This window comes from Larus michahellis, chromosome 14, assembly GCF_964199755.1.
Source record: "Larus michahellis chromosome 14, bLarMic1.1, whole genome shotgun sequence".
Lineage (NCBI taxonomy): Eukaryota > Metazoa > Chordata > Aves > Charadriiformes > Laridae > Larus > Larus michahellis.
In genome coordinates this window covers 5,396,330-5,413,079 of record NC_133909.1, presented here as the reverse complement: position 1 = coordinate 5,413,079, position 16,750 = coordinate 5,396,330, and the positions used below count along the sequence as shown (strand labels likewise).

The 16,750-nt window shown below is 54.0% G+C and overlaps 1 protein-coding gene across 3 annotated transcripts in view; it reads right to left on the bottom strand.

Moving 5' to 3' along the window:
• SEPTIN9 (septin 9) overlaps positions 1-16,750 on the bottom strand; it is a 143,682-nt gene that overhangs the window by 92,183 nt on the left and 34,749 nt on the right. The window contains exon 1 of one of the 3 annotated variants that reach the window (XM_074607561.1): positions 11,444-12,020. The exons of 1 other annotated variant lie outside the window; for it this stretch is intronic. In XM_074607561.1, coding sequence (XP_074463662.1) covers positions 11,444-11,537 — 94 coding nt within the window. In that variant the 5' untranslated portion in view covers positions 11,538-12,020. Of the gene's footprint in view, positions 1-11,443; positions 12,021-16,750 lie in introns of those variants that run through there. One more of the 3 variants, XM_074607565.1, reaches the window with a different exon arrangement.

Below are 16,750 nucleotides of genomic sequence, written 5' to 3'. Positions count from 1 at the left end.
GGCGCTGGCGGCCACCAGAGAACGTGCATCTTTGTGCAAGAGGGAGTTTATCAAAGAAAAAGAGTTAAGTTGCTCAGTTTTGACGGCTACTTAGTGCTGTATGATGAACTCTTTCAACGCAGAAAAATTGTTTAGATTCACAGAGGATCTGCGTGGCTCTGCGGGTACCCAGCAGCAAAACAAACCTCCTCTTGCTTTGCACGGGGTCTGGCAGACGAGCAAAGCCTGGGCGAGCAGACAAGCCTGAGCTTTACCAGAGACGGAGCGGGGTCCGGGTCTCTGCTGGCCTGCGAGAGGAAACGCCGCACGCAGCGAGAGGAGGGGGAGGAAGGCGTCGAGCCAAGAAAGGGAGAGCTCAGCCTGCTTCCCCACTCCTCCCGCTGCAAAGCCCTCCCGACACCCCTCCCTCTGCCTCCCACGTCCTTTTCTCCAAAATACTCTCCTTTCTTCCCCCAGGTCTGCAGCGCTCCCATCCAGGCAGCTGCCTTGCAGCCCTTCAAGCCTCTACGACGGAACCACCTCTGTATCGCCTGCTGTGGAACGTCCCCTCCCTCCGCCCCCTGTCCCCTGCGCCGCTGGCTGTCCCCTTCTTGCCTTTGTACAGAGCAAGATTGTTTCCTCACCAGCTGCAGACAAAGGGCCCCCTCTCCCAGTGGCCTGGAGACAGCGAGGGGGCTGTGGAGCAGCAACAGAAGCGAGTAGAGAACGTCAGAGATCCCCAATTTGGGGATCAATTATGAGATAAAAGGCCAGTTTTAACAACCCAGCTTCAGTACACGTGTGTGAGCCAAACGAAGACCAATGCCGTGACACACCTCTTGCCGTATCATTTTGGAGCAAGGCTCGGGCAGGCATCCAAACCACACATCTCAGCCGACGCTGAGGACATGACTCGAAATCCAGCCACATTCCCCATGTTCTCACAGCACAACCAGTGACCAGCCCGAGTACGGAGCCCAGCACTACCAGTAACACCTGTCTGCTGGGGGCGGGGGGGGGAAGAAAGAAAGAAAGAAACATGAGCGAAGGGGAGAGAACCCTGGAGCATCATCTGCACTTAAACAAGCAACTCCGGTGGGTGTCCCAAGGGGTGAAGAGGTATGAGAAGAGGAACCAGGACCAGCCCCTCTGGATGGAACTGCTGCCTCCGGCACTCAGCTCTTGCTGCACAGGGCAGCGGGGAGGGGAGGGTTTCCTGGTTCGTGGCCAATACTGCTGTTCCTCTTATGGAGGATGTGCCTTCCCCAGGGTGTGTTTCAACCGAGAGCACGAGACACACAGTTTCCATAGTTCACTTTCCCTCTCCACCCACTGGGAATTTTTCGTGTTTTCTGGAAAAAAAAAAAAAACCAACCCAACAACCACCCCAAAGCACAACCGACAAACTGCTCACCAACGTGGCAGTTGCCAACAGGGCCCCCTTCCCTGGAGAGCAGCTGTCAATACAGATGTCAACCAGCCCTTCTTAGGCAGCTAAAGTTGGGTTTGACCAGTTCTCCACTTGAACCCTTTGGAATGCAAGAGAGGAAAGAAATGGTAAGTATTTTAGGTGCTGAACACCTTCTGCTTCCTGGCCCACTGGTTCATTTGCTCTCAAGGTGGCCTATTTTGCCTCTATCCTGACAAATCCATGAACACTTAAGCATGAGGCCTCCTGGTCAATGTTTCTGGAGTGGCAGCTCCAGCCTTGTTGCTCCGACTCCCATTGACCTCATGGAGCCGAGAGAAGCCACAGGGGAGAAGTAAAGCAAGAAAGCAAACCTGCTAAATGCTTCAGGGGAGGGGACTCAGGGGGACATGCCAGGCTCATACCAGGAGAAGGCCATCTTCTGGGAGAGAGAGGGCAATGTTTAAAGACTTCAGCTGAAGTTCACCAGCAGTAGACAGCACAGAAAGACAAATGGGTTTATGTCCCTTCCATCTCCCAGGTGAACGGATAAGAGTCTGACAGCGCTTGAAGCTATTGTGGAGCAGGAGACATGTAAGCTGGTGTTTGGTGGTGCTGTAGCTGTGAACATGGCACTGACAGGTAATTTTGCACCCCTCAGCACCAGAGTCCCTCCCGAGGAAGCTCTGCCTGCACTTGCCGTGCCTGTGGTGACCCAGGGACGGACATCACAGCCCAGGAACAAATCCCATGTTCTTGCTGTTTAGCCTGTGCTCCCCAGCAGAGATGGATCCAGCGAGAACAATTCATGCCTCCAGCCTGATATTCAGCTACTCCCCAGCCCCACATCTCAGATTAGCACCAGCCATCGCCTCCACCCCACAGGGAGCCCCATCCCTGCCCTGCACAGGGGTGCCGGCAACTCAAAAGGGTCAAATTCCCAGCTTTATCATGACAAATCCCCCACAGCTGTCTAGCAGAGGTTCCTGAAGTGCCTATGAGAAGCGGAAAGTATCTACCTCATTTTCCATATAGGAAGTTAGAGCACACGTGTTAAATGATTTACGCAAGGATGCAGGGCGATTTAGTGGAAGAGCAGGAAAAGGACTCCAACAGCCCAGCTTGTAATTGCCAGGAGGTCATTCCCTCCCGGCGCAGCTTAAATCCTGACCCATCGGTAAATAAGAGCTGTGCCATAAAGCTGGTCTGTTTAGGGCAGGGGCAGCCAGATGCTTTTAGCAGCACGGTGAGAAATATCTATTTATTTTCACGGAATAAAATCCCTCCATAGCTACACGCATCAGAATTTACTATTCTCTGCTGTAACCCTTAGCAGTTATTTGCCTTTTTACAGGCGAGCATCACCACAGCCCCGCTCCTGCTCTGGGAGGTGACATCCGAGCCGGCGGCGCAGGGAGCTCCCGGGGGACCGGCCGGGGCAGGGGATGAGCAACGCCACGGCGGGGGCAGGGGCAGCCCGGCAGCCCCCGCTCCGACGCTCCGCTCCGCCCCGACAGCCGGCGGGGAGGCGGACACCGCCACCTAACGGGCACCGGCCCGGCCGCCGCCACCCCCCCGGAGCTGGGGTTCGGCAGGGAAAGATGCAGCACCCAGAGCATCCCCCGCCCGGGCCGGGCACCGGAGGACCATCCCCTCCTCAGTCCCGCAGCAAGGAGCGCGGTGTGCTTCCCAACATCGCCGCTTCCCGAGGCTGAGCATCCTTGCCCGGTGCCTGGGGTCCCACGGTCATCCCTGGGTCATCCCTGCCTGCCCCACGGGAAACCCGTTCCCAGCCCCGAGGCACCCCTGGGGATAGGGATGAGTCACTGGGAGTGAGACTCGTGAGTCAAAGAGATGCAAGACTGAAGCCTCTGGGGATGGCGACACCGCCCTTAGCACACTGGAAACCAGCGATAGAGATTGCTGGGATACAGCTGCTGATAACCTTACTTGAAATGCAGGGTGACCCCCTCTGGGGTCTTGCAAAGGGTCCAGGGACCTCAGTCATCCGGCCCAAGCGGGTAACTCCTCCTTAGAAACACACAGGTGGTTAGTAAAGTCAAACAAGATGATTCTTACTCAGGTATGGCCTCCACATATGTGCTAAAAAAGCAGCAAGGAAGTTCTGGAGGGCTCTTCACAGGGTATAGGTTTGCAAAGGCCAGCTGAAGCAGTTAAAATAGCCTCTTCTCTCTCCTTTCCAGGCAGCGTAGTCAAGGAAACAGGTCTCTGGAGTGGGAAGTGGGAGATCTGACACTGATCACTTGCGCAGCCCCAGGCAATTCACTCTGTCTCTGTACAAGTCATCAGGACCTGGTCTCCAAGTACAGCCAGCAGTCATCACCCAAAAACTCTGACCAGAGCTGGGGTCCCTACAGCACTGTCACAGCAACATCAGCAACAGAGCGTTTCACACAAAACGCTCCTGGGCAGGAAAAAGCGCCGCCACAGTCTGGGACAAGCCTCCCAAGCCACCAGGCCAGGCAGCAGGGTGCTGGCAGCATGATGCTCCGTATTTCCACCACTGCTTAGACGAGATGATCTTGAAACTCTTCCCTTATGGACTGGGGAGAGCCAGGGACCAGCTGGTACAACAGCTCATGGACTGTCCAGCACCAGGTGCTTCTCAAGGTGCCAAGATACAGACCCTCACACAGACCAAGCTCAAATAGGGACCTGCCCAAACCTCAAAGTCCAAGTGAACATCTTGGGGACAGCTAAACACAGGGAGGCAGTGACTTGCTGGAGGTCACACAAGTCAGTGGCACAGGGACAGAGTCCCAGACCCAGGCACTGAAAGCAGCCTCACCCACCGTGCTGTGCACCTCTGCCCAATACAGCTGCTCTCACCCGTCCGATGGCAAAGCAGAAACTGGTCCTAGGCTCAAAGCCTGGGTCCGAGTCCTGATCCAGGTTTCCCAACCTGCAGTTTCACTCCACTGACTCCCCAGGAGCCCCCTTCCAGCTCTCAAAGCAAGCATCCCTGCCAAGCATTCAGGATTTTAACTCTTTCCATTTGTCCCCCGAAACCCCCCCGGGTGGACTCAAACACATATTGCCCTTGACAAAGGCTCTGGCTTCATCTGAGATGCTCAGCCACTGTGAACCCCTTCAATCTGGCCTGGTGTTTCCCATCACTGCAAAGGACCAGGTGCTCAGAAAACACCCAGCACCTACAGAGCTCATGTCCCTGGCCCCCAAACCCCCCCATGTCAGTCTGCCTCCTCATCAGCAAGGTCTTGCCTACCTCACCAAAGTCCCTTCTCCAGCACCATGACTAAGAACTTGAAGCACACAGCCCTGGAAAGAAAAAGCATCTGAAACTAATAAAAAAGGACGTCCCGCACTCATAGGGAAGGGAAGGAGAGAGCACTACAGGCAGGCAGTGCCAGCTGGCAGAGGGTGGGCTGCCAGCAAGGGGGGTGCCGCAGGCATATACAGATGCTGCCCCAGGCTGGGGAGACACGGAGGGAGAGCTCAGCAGGGGGGAAAGGCAGGGAGAGGGTCCTTTCTGAACATACAGACCAATACCTTCATTAACAGCCACACCAGAGGGTGCTCGCACCTCTATGCCCTGACCCCACTTCTCCAAACCCAACAGGATTTTGAGGAATCAACATTTCAGACACAAAAGAACCAAAATGTGAGTATTTCTCTGCTCCAAAGATCAAACTTGGTTGTCTTGATGATATGGTTTAATTTTCCAGATCAGACAGCCAGGAGTGAAACGCAAACAAATCCTTACTTCCACAGCCTCAAGCCACAACCTTCCTGCCAGTTTGTGGTCAACGTTGCAAGCTGGAGATGTTGCAGAGCTAATGGCAGCCTCCCCCACAAATTCTGCATCCAAGGAATCACGCTTATCACTCCTCGAATTGGTTTCACTGGAATCCAGAATTTGCTCCAAGAACGACTACTTTAGTTTATAAGTAATGACGTAATCACCAAATTAATACAGACTTGTTTGTGTGACACCAACTTTGCATGAACATGGATCAGGCCAAGGAAAAAAAAAAGTGAAAATCTTCATTTTGATACAAGACAGATTTTGTTTGTTTGTTTGTTGTTGTTGGTTTTGGGTTTTTTTGGTTTGGCTTTTTTTTTTTTTTTCAGTGAGAACAATCAATCACTGGAACAACCTCCCCAGGGACACGGTAGAGTCCCCATCACTGGAGGTTTTCAAGATGTGGTTGGACATGGTGCTAGATGATCTCACATCCAGGCTCCCTTTCCCACAAAAGGCTGGACCAGGGGGATCTTTCAAGGTCCCTTCCAACCTGGGCTGTTCTATGATTCTACAAAAAAAAAAAAAATGCACTTTCAGGTTTTATTGCATGACCATTGCTTGTAAAACATTTTATTCACCTGTAAAATCATGCCCATTCTCTCTCGAGCCACAAAACAGAGCTACTTATAAATCTCTAACAACGCTCTTGGCACTGGCATGCCATCGCTCTTCTGAATGTTGCACTGAAGGGCGATTTCACTTCACCTGCCACTCAAACAGCAGCAAGGGATCACCGTCTTCCCGTGCCAGGGATGTGGTACCCGGCTGCTAGCACAGGACTAATAAATATAACAGCAGCATCCCAAAGCGCTAGAGGAGAGGCAGAGGAGGTGCCATACCCCACTCAGAGACGACCATGGGAAAAATAATTTTCAATTGGTGCTCAGGAAGGAAACTGCTCTTGCAAACAGAAGCCATCGGGAAGCAGCAGCGGGCATAGCCCAACACACTCAGTGTAAAGGGGACGTTGTGCATGGACACGGCTTAAGCACGTACGTAAAGGATGCTGTCTCCACCAGCTGTTCAGAGTAACCACCAGGCGCTCGTAGTCCAGGTGGAACAGCATCATTTCCCACGCACGCACCCATTTTGGAGACTCACGACTCCCTTTGCTGCAGCGTCAGAATAACTTTGAGTTTCCAGCTGCATTTCTGAGCTCCCACCCGCAGGCACTGCTGTGATCCCCCCTTTACCTACAGAGGGCTTCAGCGCAGAGACCCAAACACCAAATCCTCACCCAAAATCAAAGGATAATGGGAGCACAAATGTCTTTTCCCACGGATTTACACAAAATTTTGGGCAGAGCAAGAAATTCCACCTAAATCTTCTCAGGTATCATACTGTCCCTAAAATGGGACTCATTGCCCATCAGGACCTTCCCCACTGCCCGTACGAGGCCTGGGTCAGGCCACAGAGCCCTGAGCCCGACTACAGCGCTCGCAGCACAAAGCTTTACTGCTCTCCAACAAATCATTCTGTCCATTAGTTACAGCTGGAAGTACTGCGTGGAGAAGCCAACGGGCCAGAGATATTGTGCTTCTGAGATCATTAAGGCAACAGAAGACATGTGTTGACCCAGACATACTTCCCTAACTACGTACTTGCTCCTACTCAGCATTATGGTATGCTGGACCTTGGAAGAGCCCTGACTAGCATGAGAAATGTCCTCCTTCACCCCAGCAGCATGGGAATCGCTCTGCTGGGAGGCTCCGAGCCATCCAGCAAAGAGCACGGAGCAGGAGGGCAGGCAGCAAAGCAGCTCCTGCCCTGGGGTCAGCCAAGTTCAACAGAGCGATATCGAGAAACGTTACCTGGGCTGTCAGGCGAGAGATGAGTTGTGCCCCGCAACGGGATTGTATTTAATGGAGATGAGCAGAAATTCCAGCAGATTTAAGAGCAGACATCAGGAAACGGATAACGCTTCATACCTTGACATGCCTCAGGCAACTGCGGGAACACATCCGCGGGCCAGGCAGCAGCAGGCAGCCAAGGGCGGTCTGGGAGCAGCACAGAGCACACTGCGAACACAAACCTCTGCACAGGCACCTCCGCAGCCTCACGAAACCCAAACCCTGCCCAGAGATAGGGCCTGCATAGGCTTACTACTAAGCAAGCCAAAACCCACAGTCACAACAGGTTACTACACAATATCTAGGATGAAGGTAAATGCTTGAACAAGAAACTCGGGTGAAAAAAGCTGCAGGTAGTTTTTACAGTGCTTAGCGCACAAGCCCGTGGCCTCGGGGGACAGGGCATTACACACTGTGGGGGTCAGCAGCAGGGGGGGACAGGAGCAGTGGGACACTGACAGCAGAATGGAGGGCTAAGGACAGACCAACAGCCGCCAGCAAAGGCAGGACGGACAGGAAGGTGCCCCGGGTGCCAGGGCTGGATGAACACGGTGGCATCTAGCAGGAGGTAGAACGACCCAGACTGTAAATGCCCGAGCTGGTGTCCCACATTTGTGACGTGCTGGAAGCCAGAGGAAAAAGGAAAACATTTGGTAAAAGAAGATGCATAGCTGTGAGAAGGCCCCTAAAAAGAAACAGGTCAGGCTTTTATCTGTCATTTCCTAGGAATAATAGGGACACCAAGAAACATGAGACACAAAAGATACCTAAAGTGATTCAAAGCAACCCCACCCCTCTGCCCTGCTACATGCATTTTAAAGATTTACTTCTATTTAAAAAAGAAAAAAAAAGAAGAAACAAGTACATTCTCTCCCAAAAACCCTTCACACCTCCAGCATTCCCATAAAAGGTCCCTAAATCCCCTTTCCTACCGCTCAGTCCAGGCACGTAGTGCTCCCCAGGTGGCTCTGAGGACCACTGAAGATGCTCTGCCTCGATGCACTTCCTCTGAGCGCTGCTGCCTGCTCAGCCTCCCGAAGCCGCACGCTGCGAACAGGGGCTGTTTCCTCACTGCTCAAATCATTTAGGTGCACAGTATGATGTATAAAACCCCGTCAAACTCTGTACGAACGTGCACACTCAGACACAGCCACGGTGGATATATGCATAACCGAAAGATTAAGAACGATCGGCAATGGGTTAACAAACAGCTCATCCTTCCTGCTGGAGCTCGGCAGGTTGCTTGCCAGCACCTACAGCACTCCCAGCTGCTGGGCACCAACTAACACATGCCACTCGTTGCAGTCAGGTGTTACAATCACCTACTCATCATTTGTTAACTCTTAAAAGGAGCTTTCACAGTGCAATTTTAAAGGTGACATTCATAATCTACCTGGGAGATCAGACCTCCTTTCCCACGGTTGCACCCATCCTGTCCCCGCATCGTGACAGTGACCAAAACCCCGCCACTCGGGGTGCTGTGGGCCCAGACATTTCAATGAGAAGAGGTAAGGGGCCCTGTGACATTAACAATTAAGGCTTTGTGGCAAGATCTAGACTAGTCAAAAGAGCCATCTGCTAGGGAAAGACAGGAGAGCCATCTCCAGGCCACTGCCACCAAAGCAATCTGGCAAGGCAGAGAGAAGGGGCAGATGTGAGGAACGCAGCACCCCAGAGCACGGCTGCCCGGCCCCAAAACCATTGCAGAGGGATGCCTGGGAACAAACTCATTTAGAGCTAAGGCTTTTCATGCAGTATTAGCCTGCAGAAATGCGTGAGAGATGGTTTAACCAGATTAAAAGGGACTAGCAGGTTATACGGGACTGTTTCTTACACCAGCACCTAAAGGCACCAGCCGAGACTGGTACCTTGTTACAGAGACTGAGGAAGACCCTCGGTGCCCCGGAGCAGGCAGTAAACCAGGCACGGAGCTACAGCATCACCTCGCACCTTCGATGCCTTCCCCCAAAACACAAGGTTCTTGTCATCCGCAGGGATGGGATCTGGATCGGGGACACCACTCTGTGCAAGAAAGCCTGAGCTCTCCCTGGGCAGAAGGGACCCCATGGGACATGCCGAGCTCCAGCAGCTGTGGGAAAGAAGCCCTCAAAGAAGAGGCCAGACCCAATTCCCACCCGCCCTGGGGTGCCCTCACCCTGTCCGGCAGCCACACACTCAGCTCAGGAGTCAGCCATTCCCACCCACAGCAGAGTATTAATTAAAAGCATGTTCAGGGCCAGAAGAGTGACTGGGACGTGGCCCCCAGCGCTGCACGGATCTGCTTTCATCTGAGTCATCTTTCGGTTAGTCACTAAAGCCAGAGCCCCGGCTCTCCCACTGCCCGTGCCGGGAGCGCTGCCTGTGTGGCTGCGGCAGGGGAGAGCTCGGGGCAGGCTCAGCTCTGCTCCCTGCTCCTCTCCCCCACCACCACAGTGGTGCCAGAGTCCACGGCCAGCGTGAGCCGAGCAGCTCACCCTGTGAATCTGTGCTGCGCCATGGACCTGGGACCCCACAGCGTGACCTGGTGATATTGTCACTTTTATGCCCCAAATCTTGAGCACGGTTTTCCTTTGTCCCCACACACGGGTTTTGCATTCCCTCTGTTGCTGCCCCACCGAGCAGCTCTCCCTGCCTGCACTGACCCCTGCAAGCAGGGACCTGCGGAGAAGACCCAAGACCAGCCCTTCTGCCATCTGTTCCCCCATCCCATCCCATATTTCACAGTGGAAGTACGTATCAGACACGCTGCTGAGATGGCCGGCACAGCTCTGGGCAGCCACGCAACACACAACCCACTCATGCTTGTTCAAGGGCAGAGTGGCCATGTTCAGCATCCCACACCAAGCCCCTGGGCACAACCGCCTTAGGTTAAGGCACACGCTATGGTTGGTTACGCCTGCCCCAGGCCACCGAGCACAGCCGTGTGCCCTGCCTGCCTCCCTGCCACGGCTCGGCCCCATCTGAACCACCCACAGAAAAGCCAGTTCCAGCAGAGGTCAGTGAAACACGTACGCACTCAGACATTGGGGATTTGCAACCGTGCTCCCGGCGGTTAGCAAGAGCTCTTGCATCTTGGCACAAAGACACTCGCCTGGGTTCTTCCTGCCCACAGGGTCCCCGGGTGCTGCACGCCCTGGGAGTGGGCAACAGCCAGCCCAGGCACAAGGGCTCTGCGCTCCTCGCCACAGCTGAACACGATGTGCAGCTGAAAGGCTGAGAGAAACCCACCTTTGATGCTCTTCAGGAACAAAGAGCCCCAGATCACATCACCGGGGAGTTCCCTTTCCCACCAGTGACCCTTTGCAGAGCCGCCCGCCACCTCTGCATGTGGGGAGGGGACCCACTGAGACACCGAGGATGTAACAGGAGATGGGAAAGGCCACACCATGGTGGGACCAAACCGTCCCTGCCACCTCCTCCTCTCCCCGATGTCCCCACACGCAGTGGCAGAAGCTACCCAGACCAAAGCCCTGCGCTGCTGAAACACCCACCAGGCTCCGAGTTATGGGCAGCTCTCAGGAATGCTTTGAAGTGGCTTAAAGCAGAGGAGAAAGCACGACCAAGAGTAATGGAAAGAGGGATGAGAAGGTGGCATCCACACTCTCCAGAGGCGGCAGGGAACAGAGGATGCTCCTGCAGGTATGTCCTTGTCCAGGGGCACTGGGTGCTCTCAGCACATCCCTGGATGGGGCCCTGTGGGTCTGGTACAGGCCAACCATAGGAGCAGCTTTCTCTGGCCACAGTTTCGCTCCACCCTGGCTTGAGCGTTTCCTCTCATCCCTGCGGTTTCCCTCCCAGCGCCTATGCCCAGCAGCCAGCTGGGAACGCCCAGGAGAAGAGGCCTCATGCCTCCCAGGGCTGCTGTGCCGGAGCAGGGCAAGCTGCACCGTACCATGCCAGGCGGGAGAGACCCACCATTGGGCTGCAGCGCGCCAGGTCTGCCAATTTTGGCACAGGCACTTCTCTGATCCTGGCCATCCTGCTCACACACGCAGAGACCAAGCCTCATGGGTGACACCACGCTGACAGTCCCCTCTCCTTGCAAACGGTTACAGTCACGGCCACCCCAGAAGCAGATCGCTGCAACATCGCTCCCCAACAGCTCAACATACCCGGGAGCAACTTTCGGAACCATTCGGACAAGCACCATTAGCCAGGATTTGCAGGGAAGCTGGGGATTAAAGGGGGTTATTCATTCCTCCGCAAACTGCCCTCCATCCTCCCCCCACCCAAACACCCCCAACACATGGCCGGCAAGGTGAAGCACGCGCCAGGTCGCCGGCCACCAGCTCCAGCATTGAGCAAGGAACGGCCATGGGACACGCAGGCAGGCAGGATGGGAGGGCAAAAGCCAGGGGAAGATACTTTGGCACGCAGAGAAAGCTCAACCACAACACACACACACACTCAGGAGCCAACCTTCAGAGCAGAAATGCGTCTCCATGCCAAGAGCTCGGCTATTTTCCTCCCTCTTCCCGGCTCGCAGCTCTGAGCTAACAGGCTCAGCATTCATCCCCCCGCGCCGAGCGGCACATGGGAGCAGAGGCGGGGGGGAAGAGAGAGACTCAAATGAGATCCAGACCTAGAAAGCAGTTTCTTTTTCCCCCCTCGCTCCCCCCTACAGACACACGGCTTCTGCTGGAACCACCTTCTGTCTAGAGGGCTCAGGAGGATGGAAAAAAAAAAAAAAAAGGAGAAAGAAATGCAGAAAGGAAGCATTGTAAAAAAAATAAATAAATAAAGGAATCGGCTGAAATCCACCCGGAGCATGGCAGTTTCTCTTCTTAAAGTGCAGAAGCTGCTGGAAAGGTAAGAGGGCAGAAGCAAAATATAACATATTAAAAGATCAATAGCCTACCTGAAATCCGGTCCTTCTCCATTACTACAGGATATATTTAGCATCCGCGTGTCACGGCCGTCCCTTTTTTCGGTGGCGTCCCCTTCTTTCCCCCACTCTCCCTCCCTCCTTGCCTTGCCTCCTCCTCCTCCTCTTCCAAAAAAAGCTCTTTGTCTGGTCTAATTTCTTCAATCTGTTGCAATCATGAATGCATCCAAATTACCACATTTCCATGTGCTGATCATATGTTTGTGCTCCAAACTGAAGTAGCTTTGTCTCTTTGAAAAGAAAAGGAAGAGTAAGAGAGGAAGAGAAAGGAGGAAGAAAAAAGGAAAAGGGGGTGCATGACCCGAAAAATCTCGTAACTCCCTGGAATACTCCACCAGGCGCAGGAAAACTGGAAATCCCGAGTCCTCTGTTAAAGAGTCTTAAAGCTACAGCATGCGAGTGTCCAGGGGAACGCTCCAGCCTCCACAGCTCCCTCTTAATATCCACCAGGAGATGCTTAAGGAACTTGGCTCCTCGCAATAACAGGGTGAACAACTCATCCAGCTTCTCAAATCAATCCTCGCTTCCCCACTCTTATTTTCCTGCTATTTCCTCTATCCCCTCCTCCTTCCTTGGCTCCAGCATTTTAAAAGAGCGCAGATCCTGCGCATTCCCCCACCCTGCCAGGTCTGAAGTTCCGATTCATGCATAAACTATTCGGCTGATGAAGGCTGACTTCATTCCCAGCACAGCATCATGGGCTGCTGCTGCTACCAGGCAGGACCTGAGCTCCGCACACGTTTACTCGCCCCGTGCGACCCGCCAGAGAGCTTTGCCGCCGGCCCTGGCACTGAGCCCCCGCTTCGCCTTCTTCCCCTCTGCAGAGCGGCGATAAGGGGAGGATTTCTGCAGCCAGCCCAAAAGCAACAGTGAAAGTCTCTGCCCCGTGCAGAAGCCCTTGGTCTTCTCCTTGGTCTCACGGAGGAGCAGAGGTGGGACCGGAGAGCAGTTTTCCTTCCCCGCGATGCCCAGGCAGGGCACAGGGATGCAGCGGGATGGGAGCAGTCCTGCGGAGCCCGTCGCCAGATCCTCCCCTCCCTGGCCGGGATGGAGGGATGAACGGCTGCAGCAATGGGCTGGCCCTGCTTGGAAACTTCCACTTGGCCAGTGGCCAGCGCAGGCAGCGGGGACGCCGCGTTAGCACCTCCGCCGAGACGGTGCCCGTGCTGCCCGCGGGCACAGCGCCGCCCAAACTGCCCCACTCGACCCCCTGTGTCATCCGCCGCCGATTCCTATTGATAGCGCGGAGCCTGAGTCACCCAGCCAGATGCGAGGGCACAGCCTCCATCCCCAGAGCTGGCAAACAAGCCAGCCCTCCCGCAGCCCAGAGGCCGGGATGGCAGACGCCAGCGGGGATGGCACGGCTGCTACGTGAGCCAGGCACAATGGTGGGACCCTCTTGTGCTCAGCACCTCACACGTGACACTTTTTACCCCAAAATGCTCACAGTTCACATGGAAAAAAAAAAATCACAATTATGATAGCTGCGACAGAGCCTGGCACCTTCCCCCATAGCACAGGCAGAAGGGCAAATTGCTTCCTGGCTGGATGAACAAACTTCCAAGGAAAGAGTCCAGGTGCTGCTGGGACCTTTGGATAGTCTGGACCTACCTTGCACTGCTTTTCAGTATGAAAAATCCCAGCAAACTCATGCGTTTCCCCATGCAGCAGCTGATGCAGTGTCACTGTCACCAAACCAGAGGGAGGAACACAGCTAACAGCAAGCGGTGGGGTCAGGCCAGGACCCCCCACTGCACAATAAATAGCAGAGAGCTGGTGGGAGGCAGCCCCAGGACGGTCCATCCATTAGGGAAGTTTCTCTCTAATCCCCAGAGGGCTATTCCCTGGGCAGGGAGGTTCAGATTCCTTCCCAAATTCCTGTTCATTCTCTATTCCCTATTAAAGCTCTGCATGATCCTGCTGCCAGTGCCTAAGGCATCAGAGGGGACAATAAGCAATGTTTTCCCAGGCACAGACCAAAACCGTGTTTCCTGCCCGAGACCGCGAAGGTGCCAAACACAAAGCGAGGACCCAGGGGAGCCACACAGCCTCACGCAGCACAAAATCCAGCCCACTGCCTCCACCGAGCAGCCTTCATTGCCCAGCTCCTTACGCTGGAGAGGAAGGGAAAGGCTCAGGGGAAGTATCAAGAAAGGAAGAAGGTGAATGGAAAGGAAGAAGGGATGGGGGCAGCACACATGTTGGTAAACTTTAACCCATCAAGACCCAGGTGATTAGGAGGCACAAGGCAAAGGCATAATTTCTCACAGGGCATATCACCACAAGGCACTCGGGGAAGCGCATCCAAATAATGATTAACGCAATTAAACTTTATATTCATAAAAGCTCCAGGTCGATGCTCTCATTCAAACTTCAAGTCCCCAAGCAAATTTTAATGGATTTATCTCCATAATCACATGTCTCCATACGAAGCAGTGCTCGCAAAGCGCTCCTGCCACTGCCGCAGGTAGCGGGGGCACTGGGGTGTCCGGGTTTGAGGTGTGGGTGCTCGGCCACACCGTGCCCAGGAGGCCCATTGGCGTTTGCTCCCTTCGAAGGTGCAGTTCCAGCAACCTGCACGTTACAGGGCTGGGGGTCCCCCACTCTCCTTGGTTTTTGAGAAGCTGGCCATGTGCCTGTTTAAATGGGTATTTAGTGGTCTGTGCACTGTACAAGTCTATATAGAGAAAGATAAAATAAAGCGCATTTTTTTAAAAAAGGCTGGGGGGAAGTCAAGCACATCCAGGGTTTGGGAAGGGGACAGAGAAGACTCTCCCCTCGTTGAGGTTGTTTTCTCAGGGTTCAAGGTCCCCCAGGGTTGCCTTTTGGCAGAGCTAGGGAGAGAGGGAAGAAGCAGGAGCAGCTTTTAGGAAACTGCTATGTAAACCCAATTTCCATTCGCAAACAAGAAGCTGAAACAAAGCAGGAGCCCAGGAGCCTTGCTCCGCTGCCCCGCGCCTGCCAAGGCTGGCACCGGGGTGCACACGCTTTCCCTCACCCCACCTCGTGGGTTTAAACATTACCAGGGGTGGCAGCCAGCAGGAAAGCACTGCCAGGTGCGGAGAAAGCTAGGAAGGAAATCACAAAAAAAGAAAAGTCAACCAAACCCTGCTCCAGGCTCAGTTTGAATTTTATCTCTCTCACACCTTCCCTAGGCTAGCCCAGCAACGCCCAAACCCTTTGCTAAGCAATAAGCTGCTTGCTGTGCACCAATATGCAGACACACAGGGAAGGTGCCGTGGAGAGAGCACAAGGTCACCCCTGAGCGTGGACATGCCACACACTGGGACACCGGTGTGCAGCCAGGAGGGGATTCAGGACTATCGACACCATCACCAGCCACGGCAGCAGCAGATGCCTGCAGCTATTTGGGTAGATCCTATTTGCAATTCCTTGTCTGCCTCTCCAGGTTTATGCTGTGACTGTGTTCCTGTGGCATTTCATCCAACAGAAGAGTTCTGTTCTTTTCTACCTGGTTCCCATGGTCCCAGCCAGCCACCAGGCTTTTAGCAAAACAGCCACGTATCACCTTATAACCCCAGCATTGCTGCTGAGAGAGCTGGAAAGGATGAAGGCTGCAAGTCCCTGCAGGGATCGGAGGTTCAAACCACGTTGACAAAGGTGCTGGGAAGCAGCCAGAGCAGCCAAAGACATCCAGGGCCTGGAAAGGCAGGAAAAAATGGGGATTCAACTGGGTTCTTTCACAAGCTCAGCTACCTGCAGTGCTAGCGAGCTGGGAGGAGAGTACAGAGGGCGAGGACAGTGCGGCAGAGCAGAGCGTACTTAAATCAAATTATGTTCAGCGAAGCATTTTCCACATGAGGAACTACAGGTTCAAACTCAAACAGTGCAATCAAGTGTTACTCCATTATATTCTCGCTCTGCCATTTGCCCCTAGGCTGGACCCAGCCAGCAGACGACAGTATCTGAGCCTCCGCTGAATGTGTGCTCCAAGAACCTTTCATTTACATTTATATAAGCCTTGAGGATGGGGAAGAAAGAAAACACTGGCTAAAATCCTCCTTTTCATTTGTAAAAAAAAAAAAGCAACCCAAAAGCAAACAACCAAGGAGATACCCCTCTTTCCAAGGGAGTTACTTATCCTCTGAATGATGCCGCCCTGCTCTTCTCCAGTTATTTTTTCATTGCCTCCCTGCTCCCCCTTTCCCCTCTCCCAGCTGGGCAGACATGAAGCTGCCCTGCCCCGGACCGCAGCTCTTGGCTGCTCCACATTTGCTGCCAAGCACTATTTTGACCATCCCTGATTATTTCTTATGAAAACCCATACTTGTTCGACACAGATCCTTCCAAGTTACTGCTTTGCCAAAGCCCATACCCAGGACACAGAGCTCATCGCCACCCAGAAGCACGTATGACCATTGCAGCAGGGGGTTGCTAGAACAGCAGCAGGGCATCTCCCCTCCGGCCCCGAACCCATGCAGCCCCTTGAGATGATGCCTACACGAGTCTCCCTCTGTTCCATCCCCTCCCGTGGAAGGACGTATCTTTAAGGAGAGCCCCTGTGAGGCCGCCTTCTCCATGCTGGCTCTCAACTTCTCTGCCTGAAAGCCTCGAACTGCTGGAAATCCCTTGCATATCCTCCCTGGGCTTTCTGCTCGCGCTTTAACACTCATGTGCTGAAGTATTAATAGCAGCTGGCAGTGCAGAGCAAAAGGCGAGGCAGGAGGACTGGACGCACACCCTCCCGGGAGAGCACAGGGAGTCTCAGATAAATGTTAACTCTTCCACGATCCTCCCCTTATGTTTTCCTTCCTGGACTCCTCCCCACCATCAGTCTTGCCCTCTCACCACTCACTCTTCTCCAACTCACTGCCTGAGAC